Source organism: Ambystoma mexicanum, chromosome 10 (genome assembly GCF_040938575.1).
Source record: "Ambystoma mexicanum isolate Mex_15411 chromosome 10, UKY_AmexF1_1, whole genome shotgun sequence".
Taxonomy (NCBI): Eukaryota; Metazoa; Chordata; class Amphibia; order Caudata; family Ambystomatidae; genus Ambystoma; species Ambystoma mexicanum.
Genome location: NC_090932.1, coordinates 365,240,957 through 365,258,936, shown reverse-complemented (window position 1 = coordinate 365,258,936; position 17,980 = coordinate 365,240,957). Strand labels below are relative to the sequence as shown.

Here is a 17,980-nt window from a genome sequence, read left to right as displayed (position 1 = left end):
GCATCAGGACCAAGCCCATCAGCTCCGGGAGCAGGCATCCAGATACTTATTAAAACCCCAACAGCCCCGGCTGGGGGCTGTTTGGGTTCAGTCCTGGTGCCTTAGGTGCCAGGCTCATCATAGAAATCAGTCCTGGCGCCAGGCTCATAGACTTTACTTACCTGATGCAGACCATGCTGCAAGTGAGTCCAAGCCAACGCGAGGCCTGGATGGGACTATTTTATTACAGGGACTATTTTTTACTCGGGCGTGGTTCTGGGGAACTTCTTACCTGGAACTACTTTGGAGGCTATTTAAACCATGCCTGAACAGCAGCACATGCTTCACGTTATTCTGCATCCAGCAGCGCAATGCTCACCATGCCTGCAGTCAGCATCCAGCCTTCTGCCACGCCCGCCTCAAATCTGGAGTTCCTAAAACAAAGAGGAAAGAAAAGGACAAGGTTAGAAAAGGAACTATTTTCGAATTCCTCACCTGATTCCGGATCCATCTCACCTCCGGACCAGGAAAGAACATCATTTCAGTACGCGTCGCATCTCCAGCTGCAGCACCGCGCCGCGCCATACTCACCAGTCCTCACAGCATCTTTCGACTCGGCACTGCCTCCATCATTTCTTCGCTGAACTCCGGCACCTGGGGGACAAAAGAAAACAAGAAGGTGAGCCGAGAAAACCAACAAATATAACTCTTATCACCATAGATTTACCTGATTTACCACCGGAGGCATTATTCTATAACTCTCCACATCTTCATGTGCCGCACCTGCAAAGAGAGAGAAAACAACACGTTAAACACGTGCAACATTTACCGGACAGCGTCGGGTAATACAGACTCTTACCTGAGCGCCACCAGCTACCATGAGAGCATCTTCTCACGAACTCAGCTGCAAAACAAGGAAGGAAGGGGGGAACAAAAGTGAACATCGGACATATTAAACTCTATGAACTTGATACTTACTAGTGCTAGCCAGGAATTTCAGAGTCAATACTCTCCGGAACTCTCCCACGCCTTCAAACCAGTGAAGTAACTGGTATCAACGCGCCCCTGCAATCCATGCAGGATGCAGAGGTCATCTTTCAAGAGTATAAGGTGAGATTGCTGTGAGGGCACTTCGGAGGTGATTAGTGGGGAGGACTGTGGGGGGGTGCCATCACTTGAATCCACGGGTGGCTAAATCCATCTCTCCACTTGCAGGAGAATACTTCTACGGGTCAAGCAGACAAGATTAGGAGAGCCAGTCCAGTCAGTCATCTCTGCACTACGCATCACGTTGGTGGAGACCGCAGCTGTCCGGGTCCGACCGACGCCCCTGTGAGAGCCAGGTCAGCGTAACAATAACGAGGTGACGTCAAGAGTGACCAGGGTGTCCGTATTCAAAGTTAATAGATTGTCTATTATTTGAATCATGTTGGTAGTGTCTTTTACAAAGGATTTCATTTCTTTGATAAAAGGACGAAGAAACCAATCAACATAAATGGATAAAGGCTCGAGAATGGAATTCAAAGCTGAAACAATTGGTCTGCCAGGAGGGCAAGTGGCATTTTTATGTATCTTGGGTAATAGGTAAAACGCTGGGATGATCGGATTTCGTGCGATCAAAAAATGTTGTTCATCTAGACTAATCCAGCCTTCGAGATGTGCGTGGTACATAAGGCTGGTAATTTCTTCTGTAAGGCTTGGTGTTGGATCGATGTCAATATGGCGATAAAACGTGGTGTTGTCAAGTTGTTTTTTGACTTCTGTGTTGTATGCTTCCTTATCCCAAAGAACAATGCCACCTCCCTTATCAGCATGTTTTATGACAAAAGTGTCGTTGTTTTGAAGTGTCAATAAGGCGGAGCGTTCTTTATTAGAGAGATTGTCATGATGATCATTTTTGTTTTTTTAGCAAAGATTCACTCTCATGAGTGATCTTATTTTCGAAGGCCAAAATCGCTGGGCTGACCATACTGTTGGTTGGAATAAATGTGGACGGTGGTTTTAGTCCTGTGATAGTGTCTCGGTCTTTCCTAGGTTGCGAGTTCCTAAATAAATATTTTAGGCATATTAGCCTGAAGAACTTCTGTAATTCTATAGCTGTTTGGAAAGAATCTGCTTTTTTCGTGGGGACAAAGGTGAGACCTTTACTAAGGATGTCGATTTCCTCTTGTGAGAGGATATAGCTGGTTAAATTGAAGATCGGGATTGCATTTACCAGTTCTGTGGAGGGCCTTACCAATTGCGGGTGTGCATCCGTTGGGGGCCCGGTGGTCGGTTGCGACCGCCTTTGCCCGCCCTTGAAATAACTGTTGTGGGTTTTGGGCCATACCACCTCGGTTAGCACCATTGTTATTAGTCAGGTCAGGATCACTATTAGAACTGCTGTTGCTGGTATTTGAAAAAGTAACAAACCGTTTCCTTGGGAACCTATTGCGTTTCAGACGGTTTTGAGCAAGTTTGTTTTGATCATCATAATATGAATCAATTAAATATGGATACGTTTTCATTTCTTTGTATGTCTCAACGTCCTTTTTAAGTTTCCATATTTTTTCATCCAAGATTGTTTTTTTGAATTTGCTCAGTTCTTCTTCTATTTTTTCAAGAAGAGTTTTTTGTCTGCTATATCTTTGTCCCCTTTAAGGGCGATTTCTAATGTTTCAATTTCCAATTGTTGTGCAGTAGATTCTTCTTCTGCCGTCTGTATGATAAGGATAAGCAGATCTCGGGAACATTTATTACTAACTCCGCTAGTTAGTTTTGAATTTTTTATTATCCGTGAAGACCCTCGGTATTATCCTAACCTGAAGGTCTTCAGGAATAATCCCGGCTTTTAAATATCCTAGCATCAGTTGGCCATGGCTATTAGTTCTAATTCGTTTTTTCTTCGTTGATCTGTTCGGTTTTCATTGGGTGGAGGCTGGACGGTATCTCCGTTTGTAAAAGCTGACGGAAGTTCCATCAGTCTTTTATATCGCTCATCTGAGAAGGATACTGTATTAACATCTTCCATCTTGTTCATGGAATCAATGGATTATAAACCAAAGAATGTAATCTAAAGTTGGGACCTATTCAACAAGTAATAGGTATGAACACAAGATGAATGTGAAACACCTTTTGTGTTGTTATCCCAAACAACCAGGGCGTTGTCCAAAAAAGTCTATTTTAAAGAGTTAGGAGAGATCCAATTTCTGGGAATACCACCCTCAGGGATCAGAAAGGACCTATGAGAAGAGCAAACAAAGGCGGTGGTCAACCTATCTCTTCCAGCCACACTCAGGTAAGTGATGTGCCTATTGTTAGAAGGCGAGGCCACTGCAACACTTATTTAAAATGTGTGAGTGTAATAGTAACACTTAGTTGATCAAAACAGGGAGGTACAAATGGAAAAACATATAACACAAGCACCTCAAAAAGGAACCACTAGATAATAGCAAAACTAATTTTATTTATCTTCATGATAAAACCAATCTAAAAGTTCCACTCTAAAAAAGTGGAAAACAATATTCTCAGTAAGTATAAACGTGATTACAGCAATTGATATGTTATTTTCAAAGCTAAAAGTTTGGTGGGGTTAGTATGTGAAAAGTAGTAATGTATAGGCACTAAATGTGCAACATCAAGCATTTAGGAGTAGAGCACTATTTGATTAAACCAGCTCTATCAGAAGGAAAACCTATTAGATGTCTTAGGTTTCTTTTTGTGAGAGTCGACATATGTTTCGGCTAAAAGCATCCTAAAAAAATCAGGCAATACACAAAACAGTTATCTGTTGATGCAGGTGTAGCCGTCTTCAGGACACGAGAAAACAGAGCCATGGAACAACTTGGTGGTGTTGTGTACTTCTTGATACCCGTACTTATTTGACAAAAAAACCCACTGTAAAGTAAACAAACATAAGCACATAAATAAATATAAAGTGGTTGCAAAAGTGCATATAGAAAAAACATTGGGCATGTTGCAGGAGCGGAGCCCTCCATAATAGTGCACATCATCATTAACACCACTGGTAGTGGCCGAGGGATATGCATGTAATATTACTTTTTCATACATAAAAGGGAAAGGCATGTTTTTTTAACCTTCCAGCTGGCAATCTGGAGCAAATTGCCAAAAAGAGCCAGACAACCAAAAGGGGGGACCATATGTGTCTCCAGGAAATGATTCTTAATTTTTTAACACCACTCAATGTGGTACACTCACCTATGTGTTAGATAAAGTGAGAGATCTACGGTCTGCTTAGCGTAAGTTAGCCAAAGAGAAGTTAACTTATGATCCCAGTGAACAGAGAAGGATCTGTGAATAAAGTAAACTTGTGGTTAGTTTTGTCTATTTGATCACCTGTTAATTTGGTGTTTATCTAAAACGATAAGTGTGACAGCAGCTCGAGGTGCTGGGTACACTCACCTATATTTAATACTGTAATGATTTCTATTTGTAAAGGGTTCACCTTGAGGCACATTAATGAATGGTACTTCGTCCACAATGCAGTTCGTCACAAGATTCGCGTTGTCGGAAGGTGCTGCTAGATGGAAATTGTAGCAGAAAAAGAAGAGGCTGTGAATTTACAAGACAGAAATATATATCCTCGCAGTCTTAATCTGCGAGAAACGAAGTAGGCTGATTACCTTTTTGTAGCTACAGAGATGGGTCCACTTGGTAATAGCTGTATTACAAAGGAACCGGTTCGTTGTTGAAAGTTACTCTTAGCCAGAGTTGCGTTGAATTGAGGCGAGACCTACAATTGGGTAGGTAACGGCAAAGAAAGTACGTTGTGAATTACTGTTTTAAAGTACCATTCAGAACCGAAAAAGTGACAAGGTTCTTAGCTAGTTGCTGCCTGCAAAAAGTTGTGCGAGCAATGTCGCCGATCGAAGTAGGCTGCAGGGCGGCGTCAGAAAGGGGGGCGTGGTCCTCCGCATGTTCCAGACCAGAAGGCGTATCGGGCACGTCAGCTGTCGTGGTCAGCTGTACGTGGGCAGAAGCCAGGTCTTTTTATGCAGACGTAACGTGTGACGTTGCAAACAGAGGGGCAGGTCTTCTCTCGTGTTGCTTAGTGCAAAATAAGGAACGGAACAATATGGAGTGCACCAGAAGGCTGTAGATCGCGTGTTTGGCCATAGTGATACTGCCGTGGCTCTTCTCTTTCTGAAAATGCAGCAGCGAGGCTCAAATTGCTCTCATATTCGCAAGTGTAAAGTGGTGAAAGGGTGCGGCACGCAATACCCCCCAAAACCACCGAACACACTTCATTCCGGCAGGTGTTTGAAAATGCCATGCTGGCTCCCAAATTTCTATGTGTAACTTGTTGTTTCTAAAACTGCAGGTTCTTCAATAAATAAATGAAGGTTCTTCAGTAAATGAATGACTAACTGCAACGCCAGTTGTGTAGATTGCACCAATGTATACATAATTATAGGTGCAGGCGTCTGAAGTGATATTTGGACGCAGTGTTTTATTAGTGTTTCATTATTGGGATAATTTGCAGGAAACGATGAGATACAGGAAACATTCTAGAAGAAAGGGGACCACTCCACTGTAGTGTTTAAAAAAATAAGCTGTACACATATTTAACTTTGACTAAATAACCCATAAAGCAATAGACAACTTTTCAATATCCTCCACCCGGAGGTTTCAGTCAAGCCTCTACATTTGTTTTTCCTATAGCTTGCTAGAAAACCTAATGAATTACTGTTATTTCATTTTTAGCAGTAACGAAGGGGAGAATTTAGAAAAATTGGCACACAAACATGCTTCTGATTCTAATTTAGCTATAAAAAGAGATTACATTATAACCTATGGGCGTCAGTGTATCGTCAAGTAAATCAGACTTTGCCTGAATAAATATTGCAAATCAAGAAATGTAAGCAAAGCTATGGTACCTATATTAAACATTACAAATGGAAGTTAAACATTGAAAACTGGCAAGTGATGATAAATAAATATACTGGCTAATGAGAATATCTGGAAATTGGGTTGCCTAAAAAAATAATAATGAGGAAATAGGTTAAATAAACGGACAACTAATCTTATCTCTGACAAGGTATGCCAACAATCCACGGAACTAATTTTACCTCACCAAAATAAATTATTTAATACTGTACAAACAGCAACATTATTAAAAGGCTTAATAATAGGTCTAAAAATTGAAGAGCACTTGGTTGAGGTGCAGACTCGGACTGTCCCATAAGGCTATAAGGCAATTCCCAACGTGCAGTTTAGTCGGTAAAAATAGGCCATTCTTTTGGCCAAAGTGTGCCAGTTTGATTGGTTACTTCACTCTGCATCTGATATTTCTGGCCACTGTTACGGAACAAATAGTCTTTAAAATGCACAATATTTTACCAGAAAACTCCATCTTGGGTCCCGTCACCCAGTCTGTCACAAAAAGAATGAATTGCCATTTATGGCCGTGGGCCACTGTTTGCTTGGTGCCGGAGCAACTTTATGCCCCAGTCCAACCCTGGTCAGGTCGCCTTTTTAATGTGCTACGGAAACTGACGCTGACAAAATAGGTAGAACCGCTAAATTTGGTATTCACTGCCATCATCTTTCCCCTCCCTTCCTCGTAACATTCCTTACACATCTGAAGGCCTCTGCCTTCCCAGACAGATGCCACAAAGGGTGAATTCGTTTTTTTATTTTGTATTGTTAACTCATATGGGATGTTAGCCTGTCCCCTCAAGTCATCTTCTGTGTGTTTCTCTTTCTCCAGGCGAAACAGCCTCAGATTTGAGACTTGATTGGTGGCAACCCAGAAACATAGCAGTGAGTGTGAAGTTGAGCAGTTGTGACTTAACACCTTGGCTTTAGCCCCCTCCCTCATGAAACCCAGCTCTAGAGAGGGTTGTTATGTTGTAAATGCTCTGGTAGCAAGGAGGGATGAGGCAAGCCAGTACACTGCATAAATTGAAGTTGTGGGCCAAGCAGCGTAGATCATCAATTATTTAGCAGTAGTTGTAGTCTGGGGAAGAAAGCCTCTCTACGGTGTGTCTGAAGTTACAGCATCAGTGGAATTCTCAAGCAGAAGAGGTCAGTGTTTCCACACCTGTGTTTCTCTCATAAAGCAAGGTTTCTGGGCATAATATATTGGGATAGATTGAGAGGGTGGGCCAATATGCAATGGTTAGACTGAGTGTAAGCACAGTGGAGTTACTTATGTTCTTTCGGGTGTGTAGGGACTGGTTGTCTGCAATGTTTCATTTTTATTTGTCAGGCCAGGAAGACTAGTGAGAATAGGAGAACATCTCCCCCTTTTCCAGCTCATCATCATCAAAAAGGGTGAAGCATAAGCAGTGTCACCACAAGCACAGGTAGCACCACAGAGACTCTCAAGCCATGAGGCAAGCCAGCCAAGATAATAAGCTAGTCCAGTCATCAGTAGAACAGGCCTTGAAGGAAAAAAACAAAAATCTCCATATCGGCAGGTACTCCTTCAGTCCCTCTTATAGAATCTGTTCAAGCTACTGCCCTTATCCATTCATCTGCTCCATTGTCTCTCTGCCTGCCAAGAGTCTGCGGTGGTCACCCAGTCCAGGACAGAGAGAGGCAGTTACACAAGAATAAACTCTTGAGGTTGAGGAGGGAACCTTGTCAGATCCCAAAGAGGATAAAGGAATGGTATTTAGGAACAAATATACAAAGGACGGCCTACAGTTGATAATAGTTGATAATACAAAAAATACAAACAGATCATCTGGAGTTACCAGCACCCACTATTATCCTTACATAACGACAAAGAAAATGTCCTCTTAAAGGAGTGGAAAGATATAGGGAAACCCTCTTTAACTTGTTACTTGTTTAAATTGGAAGGTGTTGATGCCAAATACCAAAGGCATCTGAAACCGGACGATCAATTGGTGGACTTGATTGGGGAATCGATTTTCACTCTGGAAGAAGCAACACCAGCGGATCTGTTGGACAAAAAAATAAAGGGTGCTTTGAAGAGGACTTACTGACCCATTGCCACTAACCTCATCAGCCGGACGGGGGCACAGGGTTTGTGGCTCAATTATTCCTGCTTGACTTTCAAAACCTTTTTGCAGCTTACCAGGTTGGGGTGGATATCGCACCCCTTCTCAAAATTATGGAAGGATAGATCCAGTAACTGTTTGCTATCAATTATGACATCATGAAGGGTGACCATCTGGAAATAGTGCCTCTATTGCAGTCGGAAGACATCTATGGCTTCAAAATTAGAAAGCAGATGAATCCAGAGAAAAAGCACTTATGAGTATGCCGTTCCTCTAAGTTTGCTTGTTTGGTCGCCAGTTGAAGTTGTTTTAATAGAGGTCCTTCAACGACCGCACACATGCCTTGCAATACGGTGATCATGGAGGGTTGTTTACATCAGAATCAACTAGACAAAGGACATCCGGACCAGCCACTATGGCCTGCAGAGGTTCCTTTTTAAAGAAGAGGCAAAGGAGCAGCAGCCATAGGAAAACTGGCAAACTCAGCCTCTACCACCCCAGAACCCTCCAAGTCATGACTATGCAGTGAGGGGTTGTGTCGCTGCTTTTTCTCAAACATGGCAGGACATATCATATGGAAGGACATTGGAGGTGCTGCACACGGGATACTCATTGGAGTCCAGGACCCTCCCAGAGACTCCACATTTGAGGGTGATCATTGTCTCAAAATCCTACATCAGAGGGAAGCACTGTGAGGGGAGATTAAGCCCGTGCTCTGCAAAATTGCAGTAGTCAGAATACCCCCCACAGGAATCTTTAAAGGGGATTTTACTCTCTCTGCTTCCTGGTGAAGAAAACATCAGGCGATTTGAGGCAGTTACTAGACCCCAAAGCCCTCTACAAATTGACTCTATATCAACCATTCCAGATGGAGACCCCCAGCAAGCAATAAGAGCAATTCAGGCAGCAGATTGTGTAGGCGTCAAAGAATTGGAAAATGCCTATCTCATTGCTCCTATCAAGCCAGCCTATCAGAGGTTTCTCCATTTTATGGTAGGAAAAGCAGAGTGCCAATTTCGGGTCTTTCGGTTTGGACTGAATTCCCCTCCTTGGTGTGTATGAAGCTCCTAGCCCCAATAGTAGGGCTATGACATGTCCAAGGAATCTATGTGTAACCCTATATGGATGATTGGCTGGTGCAGACTCCATCACAGCACCTACGTTCAAATTAATTATGGGAGCGTGTGTGCAGTTCCACAAGCCCAAGGATTCCAGATCAAATGAAGAAATCCAACCTAGTTGTGAAACAATCCCAACGGTTTTCAGGTTACACCTCAAAACTACTCTGGGAATGTCTGTTTTACCAACAGCAAGGATGAAGGCCCGAGAGCACCACCTATACCATTTCTTTCAGCCAGAGAAATGTCATCCAGAGCTTGGTTACATCTGCAAGAAATATTACAACATGTACACCAACGGTTCCTTTGTCTTGAGAGCACTTGAAACCACTACTACCGGTCATCCTGGCACATCGGTCTCTGACCTCGAGAAATTATGAACTTCACATTCATCCTTCAACTATCATATGACACCTGCTCAGCTGTTGGGCAGACACAGGCAATCTCCCAAAGTGGGTCCCGCTGGACGCAGAAGCAGCAGTAGTTCTGATGATGTATGCCAGCAATGCAGTATGGGGTGAAACTTTGCATCAGCTGGAGGTTCCAGTGTGTTGGACCAGGTGGAAGGCCATCTAGTCACCCAATTCAGGAGAGAAGACAGGTGTTCTAAGAGCATACCATGGCCGCCAGTTCTGCTCTGTGCCTTCCCTCCTTTTCTGATTCTCCACCAGATCATCAAGAATATCAGGTGAGAATGGTCACTGTCACTGGTTGTGCTGATAGCATTTTTTGGGATGCAGAGACCATTGTTTTCTCTTCTCCAGTTGATGAGCATGGACACTCTCCAATGCAGCTACCAATGTATCATTCACCTCTGAAATAACCTTTATTTCCCCAGATATCCATCAGACGCCGACTGTCTGGAACTGAACTGAGTGGTCTCCAGGATCGAGGTATTTCCCTGGAGGTGGCTCAGGAGCATCAGAAGTGTAAGCAGCCCCGTACTATACAGGAATATAGGCATAACTGATATGATTGGTTATTTATAACGCGGTTAATACCCAGAGGTTTCTAAGCACGGACCCGGGAATCGAACCTGTGTTGCTTCGTGTCGTCTTGTTTCCAAGGCGAGCACGTTGCCCATGAGCTATCCTCCCGAGACAAACTGGAATTCATTTTTTGACACAGTGCATGGCTTAGCAGCGAGATCCCTGTACTAGTGGCAAGTGGGCAATTCTGGTTTTCATCTAAGAATGTTTCCAGGTGGGATAAACCCCCTCTACATTTAGGATACAGTGGGTGGCCATTAAGGCTTGTCGAAATGCTAATAGAGCCATATGTTTTCATGCCTCTTCAGAAAATTTGAGATTCCAAGGCCATCTAAAAAGCCTATTGCCATCATGGTGCCTTTTGCTGGTATTGAAGCCCCTGTAGCTGCCGTCTTTTGAACCATTCGAGGAGATAGACATTCAATGTATGTCATGGAAGACATTGTTAGAGCAGGCCATTACATCAGCTGGAAGGATTGGTGAGCTTCTGAGCATTTGGAACTGAAGAGAATGTTTTGCAGTTCACACCCGACATGTTGTTCATTCTCCACACTCATGTTGTTCATTCTCCACACTGGCCCGCACTTCATCCCATAGGTTTGATCAGAATTTCACCCAAAAGAGATAGTTCTCCCAGTGCTGCATCTCAATCTGGACTTGGCTGGAAAGAAAGTGGTCCACACTCTGGAAGGAACTAGGTTGCTTGGTTGACATATAAAACCGAGGCCGAGATCTTTTGAAAATCTGGCATCTTGTTCCGGACTTAAGGCGGAAATACCAAGGGCAAGAAACTTTCAAGGGCCACATTGAGTCGCTGGATCAGGAGCACAATTAGCAACTACTATGAGTTGTCAAAAATTCCCGTCATGGGGCAATTCATGGTTGATCCGCATGAGCAGCCTCCAGAATGCAATGGAATGGGATGTTGATAAGGGACATTTGCAATGTAGCCACTTGGGCATCTCCATCCACCTTCATTCACCATGGCGAATGGCGATGGGAGGATTTCTCCCAGGTGAATTTGGATATTAGATCCTAACGATCAGCTCTTAAAGGAATGACCACCCCTCATACCTTTTCTCTGTGAATCATCAGCAAACATGCTCCGCTCTTCACAGTAACGCATTTTAAGTGTGTTTTATAAAGAGCCTTACTTGCATTTTGATTTACTTCGCACTGCAAGTCACCCGTGTTCACCACAATCTTCTTGTGGTAAAAGACAGTCACAGACAGGCATGTTAATATTACTTGGGAAGTTTGTGACTTGCCCCTCCAATTTACGCATGCAACCGTGTGGCTGTGGCCAGCCCGGTGAGCATATGGGGAGCAGTGTTTCTGCCTTAGAAGATTGATTGGTTTTGGCATTTTGGACGTGTGTTGTTATCGCCAATTAATGAGTGTAGGCCTGAGTGGTTGGTGTAATGTGCCTATTTATGCTTTGTGTGCAATGCCCCAAGTTAGGCTAATGCTCAGGGAGTTTAGGGTTTTGAATTTATCAGGGTATGGTTAGCCCACTTTCCCTATTTAAGTTTTAGGTTAGGTTTCAGGCCGTTGTCTTGTTGGAAGGAGTGCACCTAATGCTAAAGGTTATGGCCTGGGGGAACCAGTCAGCAACAAAGATTATGTTAGTATTTTATGTATGTAGTTGTGGGGACAATATGGGTACTTTCATAAGTATCGGCACAAAGTGAAGGCCAAAACGAAAATGTTTCTCTGATATCTGTCTAAAATCTAGATCCAGGGAATGTGCATCAGATATTGAGGCTTTAGGCAAGGGCCTCTAGGAAAATGTACTCAGGTTTAGAACTTTGGTATAAGCCTCTAAGTAATGTGAGCTCACTTAGTAATAGGGTAAGTTTAGGTTACCACTGCATCCATTTTTGCTCAGAAGTTACACGTTTGGACATTATCTCACTTCTGTTTTGAGTGTCTAGTGTGATGGTGCATGCTGTCTACGTACATTTGGGGTATGTGAGTGTCTGGTGACGATGCATGTCTGGGGCGTATGCATAAAGTGTGTCTGATAGCATGATTGTCTGTGACATGGTTATTTGTAATATATATTGTTTTCCCTTGCATGGGTTGACAAGTGGTTTGCTTAGCGTGGCAAAGTCAACATGTTTTGATTCGGTCTTGGGAAGTTGGGTAGTTGTATTCCGCTGTTGTACACGCATTATCTATTTGTGTGTGGGGCCGGGGGAGGTTACAATGGATGTTTTTTTTCGCCATTGATAGTGGGAAGCCTCGTGTTTTACAGGTTTCTGTGTACCACTCGGGTGCTTTGTCAATGTAGGTTGATCGGCATGCATACGCTCTGCACCTCCCTGATGCGTGCATCCCAAAATTCGACAACTAGTGCGTCAGTACAGTATAACTTAAGTAAGTTTAATTTTTTTAAATGTCGCCGAATATCATTATGCTGCAGCGCGACCACACTTTAACGGACGTAGTTCGACAGGACCATAAACGGCATCTGCGCTTGCGTCTAACATGGGGTTTGAGAGAAATGGTAGGCAGGGTAAGCCCAGGCTCAGGCCTACCCATCATTCTTTCCCACTAAATGCAGCGCTCCCCATGCAAAATCAAAGTACCTCTTGCCATGAGAAAGATCCTGCGCGGGCATGGAGCTCCACGCTTTAACTTCAGAAGCCGCTCAGATACTGACACGGAAGCCTCTGGAACATCGCAGAAAACAGACAGCGGGCCTGCTAACCGAGAGCTGCGCAGCACCGGACAGCACTGAGCAACAGCAGCCATAGATAGGTACGCTCTGCAGTTACATTGGCTACAGAGATCCGCGTTACCGACCTTTTCTATGTCTACAGTGGTCGCCTTGACTACCGAAAACGTTTCCCAGAGGGGAAAGACCAGACTGGGTTTAAAACAAACAAAAAGCAAAAGTTCCTTGCAGACTTATGAAAGTAAAGGGACCTGGAAATATTGCCAAAACTGATAGTACTGGCTTTCGAATTGAGAATTATGTGGAGGGTGCGTGTTTAGTTTCGAACGACATTGTGTGTATTACAGCAGTGGTCTTCAAAATGGGGGTCTGGCTCCCTAGTGGGGCCCGAAGGGGGTGTAGGTAGGAAGGGGGGGGGGCACAGGGCTTCAGACTCTTTAGAAAAAAGGGATTAAGATGTCTGTTTTTAATATAAATAAGGATTACATTGACTGTTTTTAATAGAAAATATAAGCAGTAGACAATCTTATATTTTAAAGAGCCTGCCCCCCCCACCCACCCCCACACACATCCTGTGGGTCCCCTAGGGGGTCCTAGAAAATTTTTTTTTACTCAAGGCAGGATTCAGTATGAAAACGTTTGCAAGCCACTGTAGTAGAGTCAGTGTGGTGGCAGTCACACATGTCGATACTAACTAGCCTCAGCTTAATACTGACAGGGCACGCAGTCTGGGTATATGCAAAGATTGGCTGGGCATCCAGTCATCAGAGTTGCCTTCCTAAGCAGGTATTTCTTTCTATTTTATTGATTACTCATGCTCATTGCCAGAGTAATCCAGCTTCTAAGCACCACCTGGGGATAAAAATCATGTTTATTCCCTAGGCAAGCACGTTGCCCCGAGCTATCCTACCAGCATAGAGGGCATTGTTGTGATGCTTAGTTCAAAGTGGCAATCAATATAGATTGAAAGCAGCAGTCTGCAAGGAGTGTAACTGTGGGAACCTTATTAGGCAACCTTATTAGGCACCATGGCAGGCAGTACTGGATAATAGCTGCCCAAGTTAACACGCAAGTGCATTTAACAAGGGCAGAGGCAATTACAACTGTGTAGGTCTCAGTAATGGGAATGGGCCTTACCTCAAGGTGCCTATTGGCCTCATCAGGGGTTGGGCCGTATCCCGACGCACATTTTCTGCCAACTCCAGATTGGGCGGAGAGGTAAATGCAGCAGTAATAGTGTTACCCCTGCATTTTCCAGCTCTGCCCAACTTATGATGAGGCGCTTGGGTTGGAGAGATAGGATTGCTCTTTTCCCAACATCATCCTGTCAGTACTGCAGACTGCTGCCTGATGGAGACCCCAGTAAGAGGAAAATCCAACAGGGAAAAAGCCCTGACGTCTGCTTGTCTGAACAACGTTGGTGTGAATTTTAAGCGCCCACTTGGTAAGCACTCTTCCCTGGAATGGACTTCCACAATGCCTATCAGAGTAAACTACATGACAGATGACTGGTAGCTCTGGGGTCAAGAAGGTCACGTGCAACAGACAGTAGGGAGTGTTCTCCGGAATATTGTAATGGGCGATGCAGCAGTTAACTACAAATTCTGTGGCAAGACTGGAGGCGAGCATTATGCTTCAACTTCTTTTATTACCACTCTCAGCAGTTTCAACAAACTATACCAAAACAAACAACTTCTGAAATGTCCAAAGTGACTTTCCTCCTTTTGAACTACAAGTCCCATAGTCTCTGTAGTCCTTTAACTCCCAGCTCAGATATGACCACATCCTGTCCCTGAGCTCCTCCTCTTCTTTTACTGCTCTTCAAGCAGATAAGTAACATTTTCTGTTCCCTCCCGTTATTCATGCATTCGAGGGATTTATCATTGCATTCATAGATATAGGAACGGAGTACACTTTAGCGAGAAGATCAGGTGTCAATTAGCGCGCGTAGCGATATTTAACAATAATTGTTCTCGCATTTCAGAGTGCGCTCGTAACGACTATTATTAATAAAGACTTACATGCATTGCGGTGTGGCGAATTCGCCTCGCGGAATACCCATAAGTAGGTAGGTCCTCAAGAGCTCCAGTGACCTACGACCCCGTGCCGTAAGACCGGCACGCCAGGGGTTTCGGTTCACCTCGGAGCCACCAGGGCCCTCAGGTGAGGGCAGAATCCAGGAGTGCTCCGGCCCCCACCTTTGAGGAGGTCTGGCCGTACTGCGAGCATCAGCGAGGCCCTCGGAAGAGGGAACAAAGCTTCTATGCTCATGCCCCATCCTTTGCGGAGGCGTGGCTAGAGCGGGAGACGCTGGGCTTTCATGTCGCATTTCGAATGCGACGCAGAGTAAAGCAGCAGCACATCCCAACTAGGAGCGGACACAATCTAAAAAATAATAGCGGGAGCGGGGTTGAGAACGCTTCTAACCCACGCTCTCTGCCCAGAGCAGTGAGAAGCTGCTCTCACAGGCACGAAGCCTCCAGCATCAGTACAAGCATTCAGGAAATGGACTACAAGCCGTCACAGGCACTGTTAAAATTCAATAAACCTCAAGCAGCAGGAAAAGAGGCTAGAGTTGAATGAAGGCCATCACAGGCACAGAAAAAATTCAGAAGTCCGGTGCAGCCACAAAATAAAATAAATAAATAAAACATAAATAAACATCTAAGTAAGACCATCTACTAGCGCTGTGGGCGTGCAAAGACACCTGTCCCAAGTATCCAGGTACACAGCGTGCTCCTGCAAATGTCGGAGTTCGAATGGAGCGAAGAGGAGCAGTCACTAGATCTAGCTGCCAGCTTCAAGGAGGTACTGGGAAGCTTGCTAGTAGATGCCGTGGCTCAAGGGGTGAGGCCCCTACAAGAAAGGCTTGAAACCTTAGAAGCAATGCTTAATAAGCCTAAGGAGAGCACCATAAGGACAAACAGCACACCCACTGGGCCCTTAGGATCAGGGTCAAAGGGGAGTTTTCAGGCCCAAAAGAGGAAATCCTCTGACGACCTCCAGGGCCCTTCGGATGGGGCGAATGATAAGGCCCCGGAGGTCGCTGATGCCTTTGCTAAGCTTACAGCGTCAGGCAGTGCCAGACCTCACAACCCCCTCTCCTGGGGATGACAATGAAGGAGATTTTTTTATTTTTTTTTTATTTTCTTGGTTGATTAATTATCAACCTTTAATAATAATAAATCCAGTCCTTCAATATCAATATCATGACCCCAGAGAGGGTCCCTCCTTCAGCATCTTCATCTCTCCCATGAAGTTCCACATAATCCTAATTGAGACCCTTTAATATCGATTCTATGAATCTTAAGGCTTCCAGAGTGGGACCAATTTTTTGTACTGTCAGTATTCGTTCCCAATGCTCATTGTCTGTTGACGTGTTTATATTAGCCACCCATTCTCCCAGATAAGAATTCCTTTGGGAATTTAATGCAGGGCAAGCTAGCATCCAGTGCTTTATTGATTCCGGCTTCTCTGTGTCCTTACAAAAACAACAGCTAGCATCTTCCATTGGTATCTGTTTCCTTCGAAGTTGGATCTCCCTAGTTGGCAGTATGTTCAGCCTACATCTCATCAGGAGGTCCCGATATTTCGAAGAGGGACACCTTCGCAAGTATGGCGGGGGATCATTCAATACATTTCGTTCCCAAACGATATTATAAGAGTTTATATTCTGCCTTTTTAGATTATCCGTTAGTTCCCAGTCCATTTCCCGTATCCTTCTCTTTGCTTTGTCCGGGTTTTCTTTCAGCGTGTCAGTTGTAATATTATGACGCTCCATAATTTCTAGGCAATTCTGTTTCCAGGCACTAAAATTAGGATCTGGATTTATTGTCTGTTTATTTGCCAGTAGATCGAACTGGAAGGCGGGTCTATCAAGAATGCATTTCCGAAAAGGTGAGAGTGTCTTCCACAACACTATCGACTCCATCGATTGTAGTCTCAGTGCGTGGGAGGCAGTTTGGGAGCTTTAGTACCCTTCTCCAGAAGAGTCCCTCAAGCAGACCCCATGTCTTCCAATGAAGATTTAGTAGAGATTCCGCCCCATAGGTCACGATCGCCAAAACCTTTTGTTTATAAAATTGAATCAGTGGCATCATTGAGAAAGTTCCATAGCGGCGATGTAAGGCCCGGGCTTGATTCGCAAGCTTGATTAGCTTCTCTTTAATGAGGTTCTGTTGTGCCATCTCATTGATGTTTTTATTGATTAAGACCCCTAAGTAGACCGCTGACTCTACTATTTCCAGCTGTTGTTTATCCAGTGACCAGATAAATCCACTTTTTTTTGTGCTGGTTTGGGGCCTTTAGTCGACTGCATTATTAGGACCATGGATTTTTTCACGTTGATCTTGAGGTGGTTCTTGTCTAAATAGTTCTTAAATACCTCCAATGCGTCTTTGTAGTCCTATGGGCGTTTGATCAACAAACACGACATCGTTGGCATACAGGATCCATGAAAGTTCCTCATCCTGAAATATTGGAGGGAATGCTCGAGTTCGGTCCTGAGATTCCTTCAAGTCTGCTAAATACAGAATAAACAGGAAGGGAGCCAGGGCACAGCCTTGCTTTATGCCTTTAGATGTCAGGATTTTTTCTGTCAGGTCGCCACCTTTAGAGACCAGTATTTGGACTGAGGTATTAGTGTATAATTCTTGAATGGCCTCAAGCAGGTCATTCGGACAGTTCCATTTTTTCAATTTAGTCCACAGTTGTTCCCGACAGATCCCGTCAAAGGCCTGTTCGAGATCGATGAATCCCAGATAAATCTTCCTTTTTTGCCTCAGTGCCCGTAGTTTTAACATATTCAAAATGAATAAGTTCAAGGATGTTCCTACACCGCTCATGAAGGCTGTTTGGCGCTTATCCAAGATTCCCGCTTTCATTGCCCAGTTCTTTAAGTCTCTCAACAAGATGGAACAGAACAGTTTTCCTATTGAGTCAAGGAGAGCAATGGGTCTATAGTTCCTTGGGTTATTACGGTCCCCTTTTTTGAATATTGGCACAATTAGAGCCTCTTTCCAGGACTGTGGGATGGTTCTTGTTTTTATTATCTGCTTGAATAGTACCAGGATAAAGTCTGCCCACTCTTCCTTGTTTTCCTTCAACATCATATTTGTGATGCCGTCCGGGCCGGCCGCTCTTGAGGAGCTTAGCTTTTGTATCCTCAAAAGTATGTCCTCCCTATCGATATTAATCGACCACTCTCTTCCGGGCTTTGTTTGCTCAATCTTCCTTAGTTCTTTCTCA

General features: G+C 44.1%; 1 protein-coding gene across 1 annotated transcript in view; it reads right to left on the bottom strand.

Annotated features, from left to right (window-relative positions):
* The window catches only part of GOT1L1 (glutamic-oxaloacetic transaminase 1 like 1), an 874,697-nt gene extending 861,844 nt beyond the window's left edge, over positions 1-12,853 (bottom strand). The window contains exon 1 of the mRNA XM_069617952.1: positions 12,645-12,853. Within this exon, the coding sequence (XP_069474053.1) occupies positions 12,645-12,810 (166 nt within the window). The 5' untranslated portion in view covers positions 12,811-12,853. The remainder of the gene's footprint in view (positions 1-12,644) is intronic.
* Between the last annotated feature and the right edge of the window lie 5,127 nt (positions 12,854-17,980).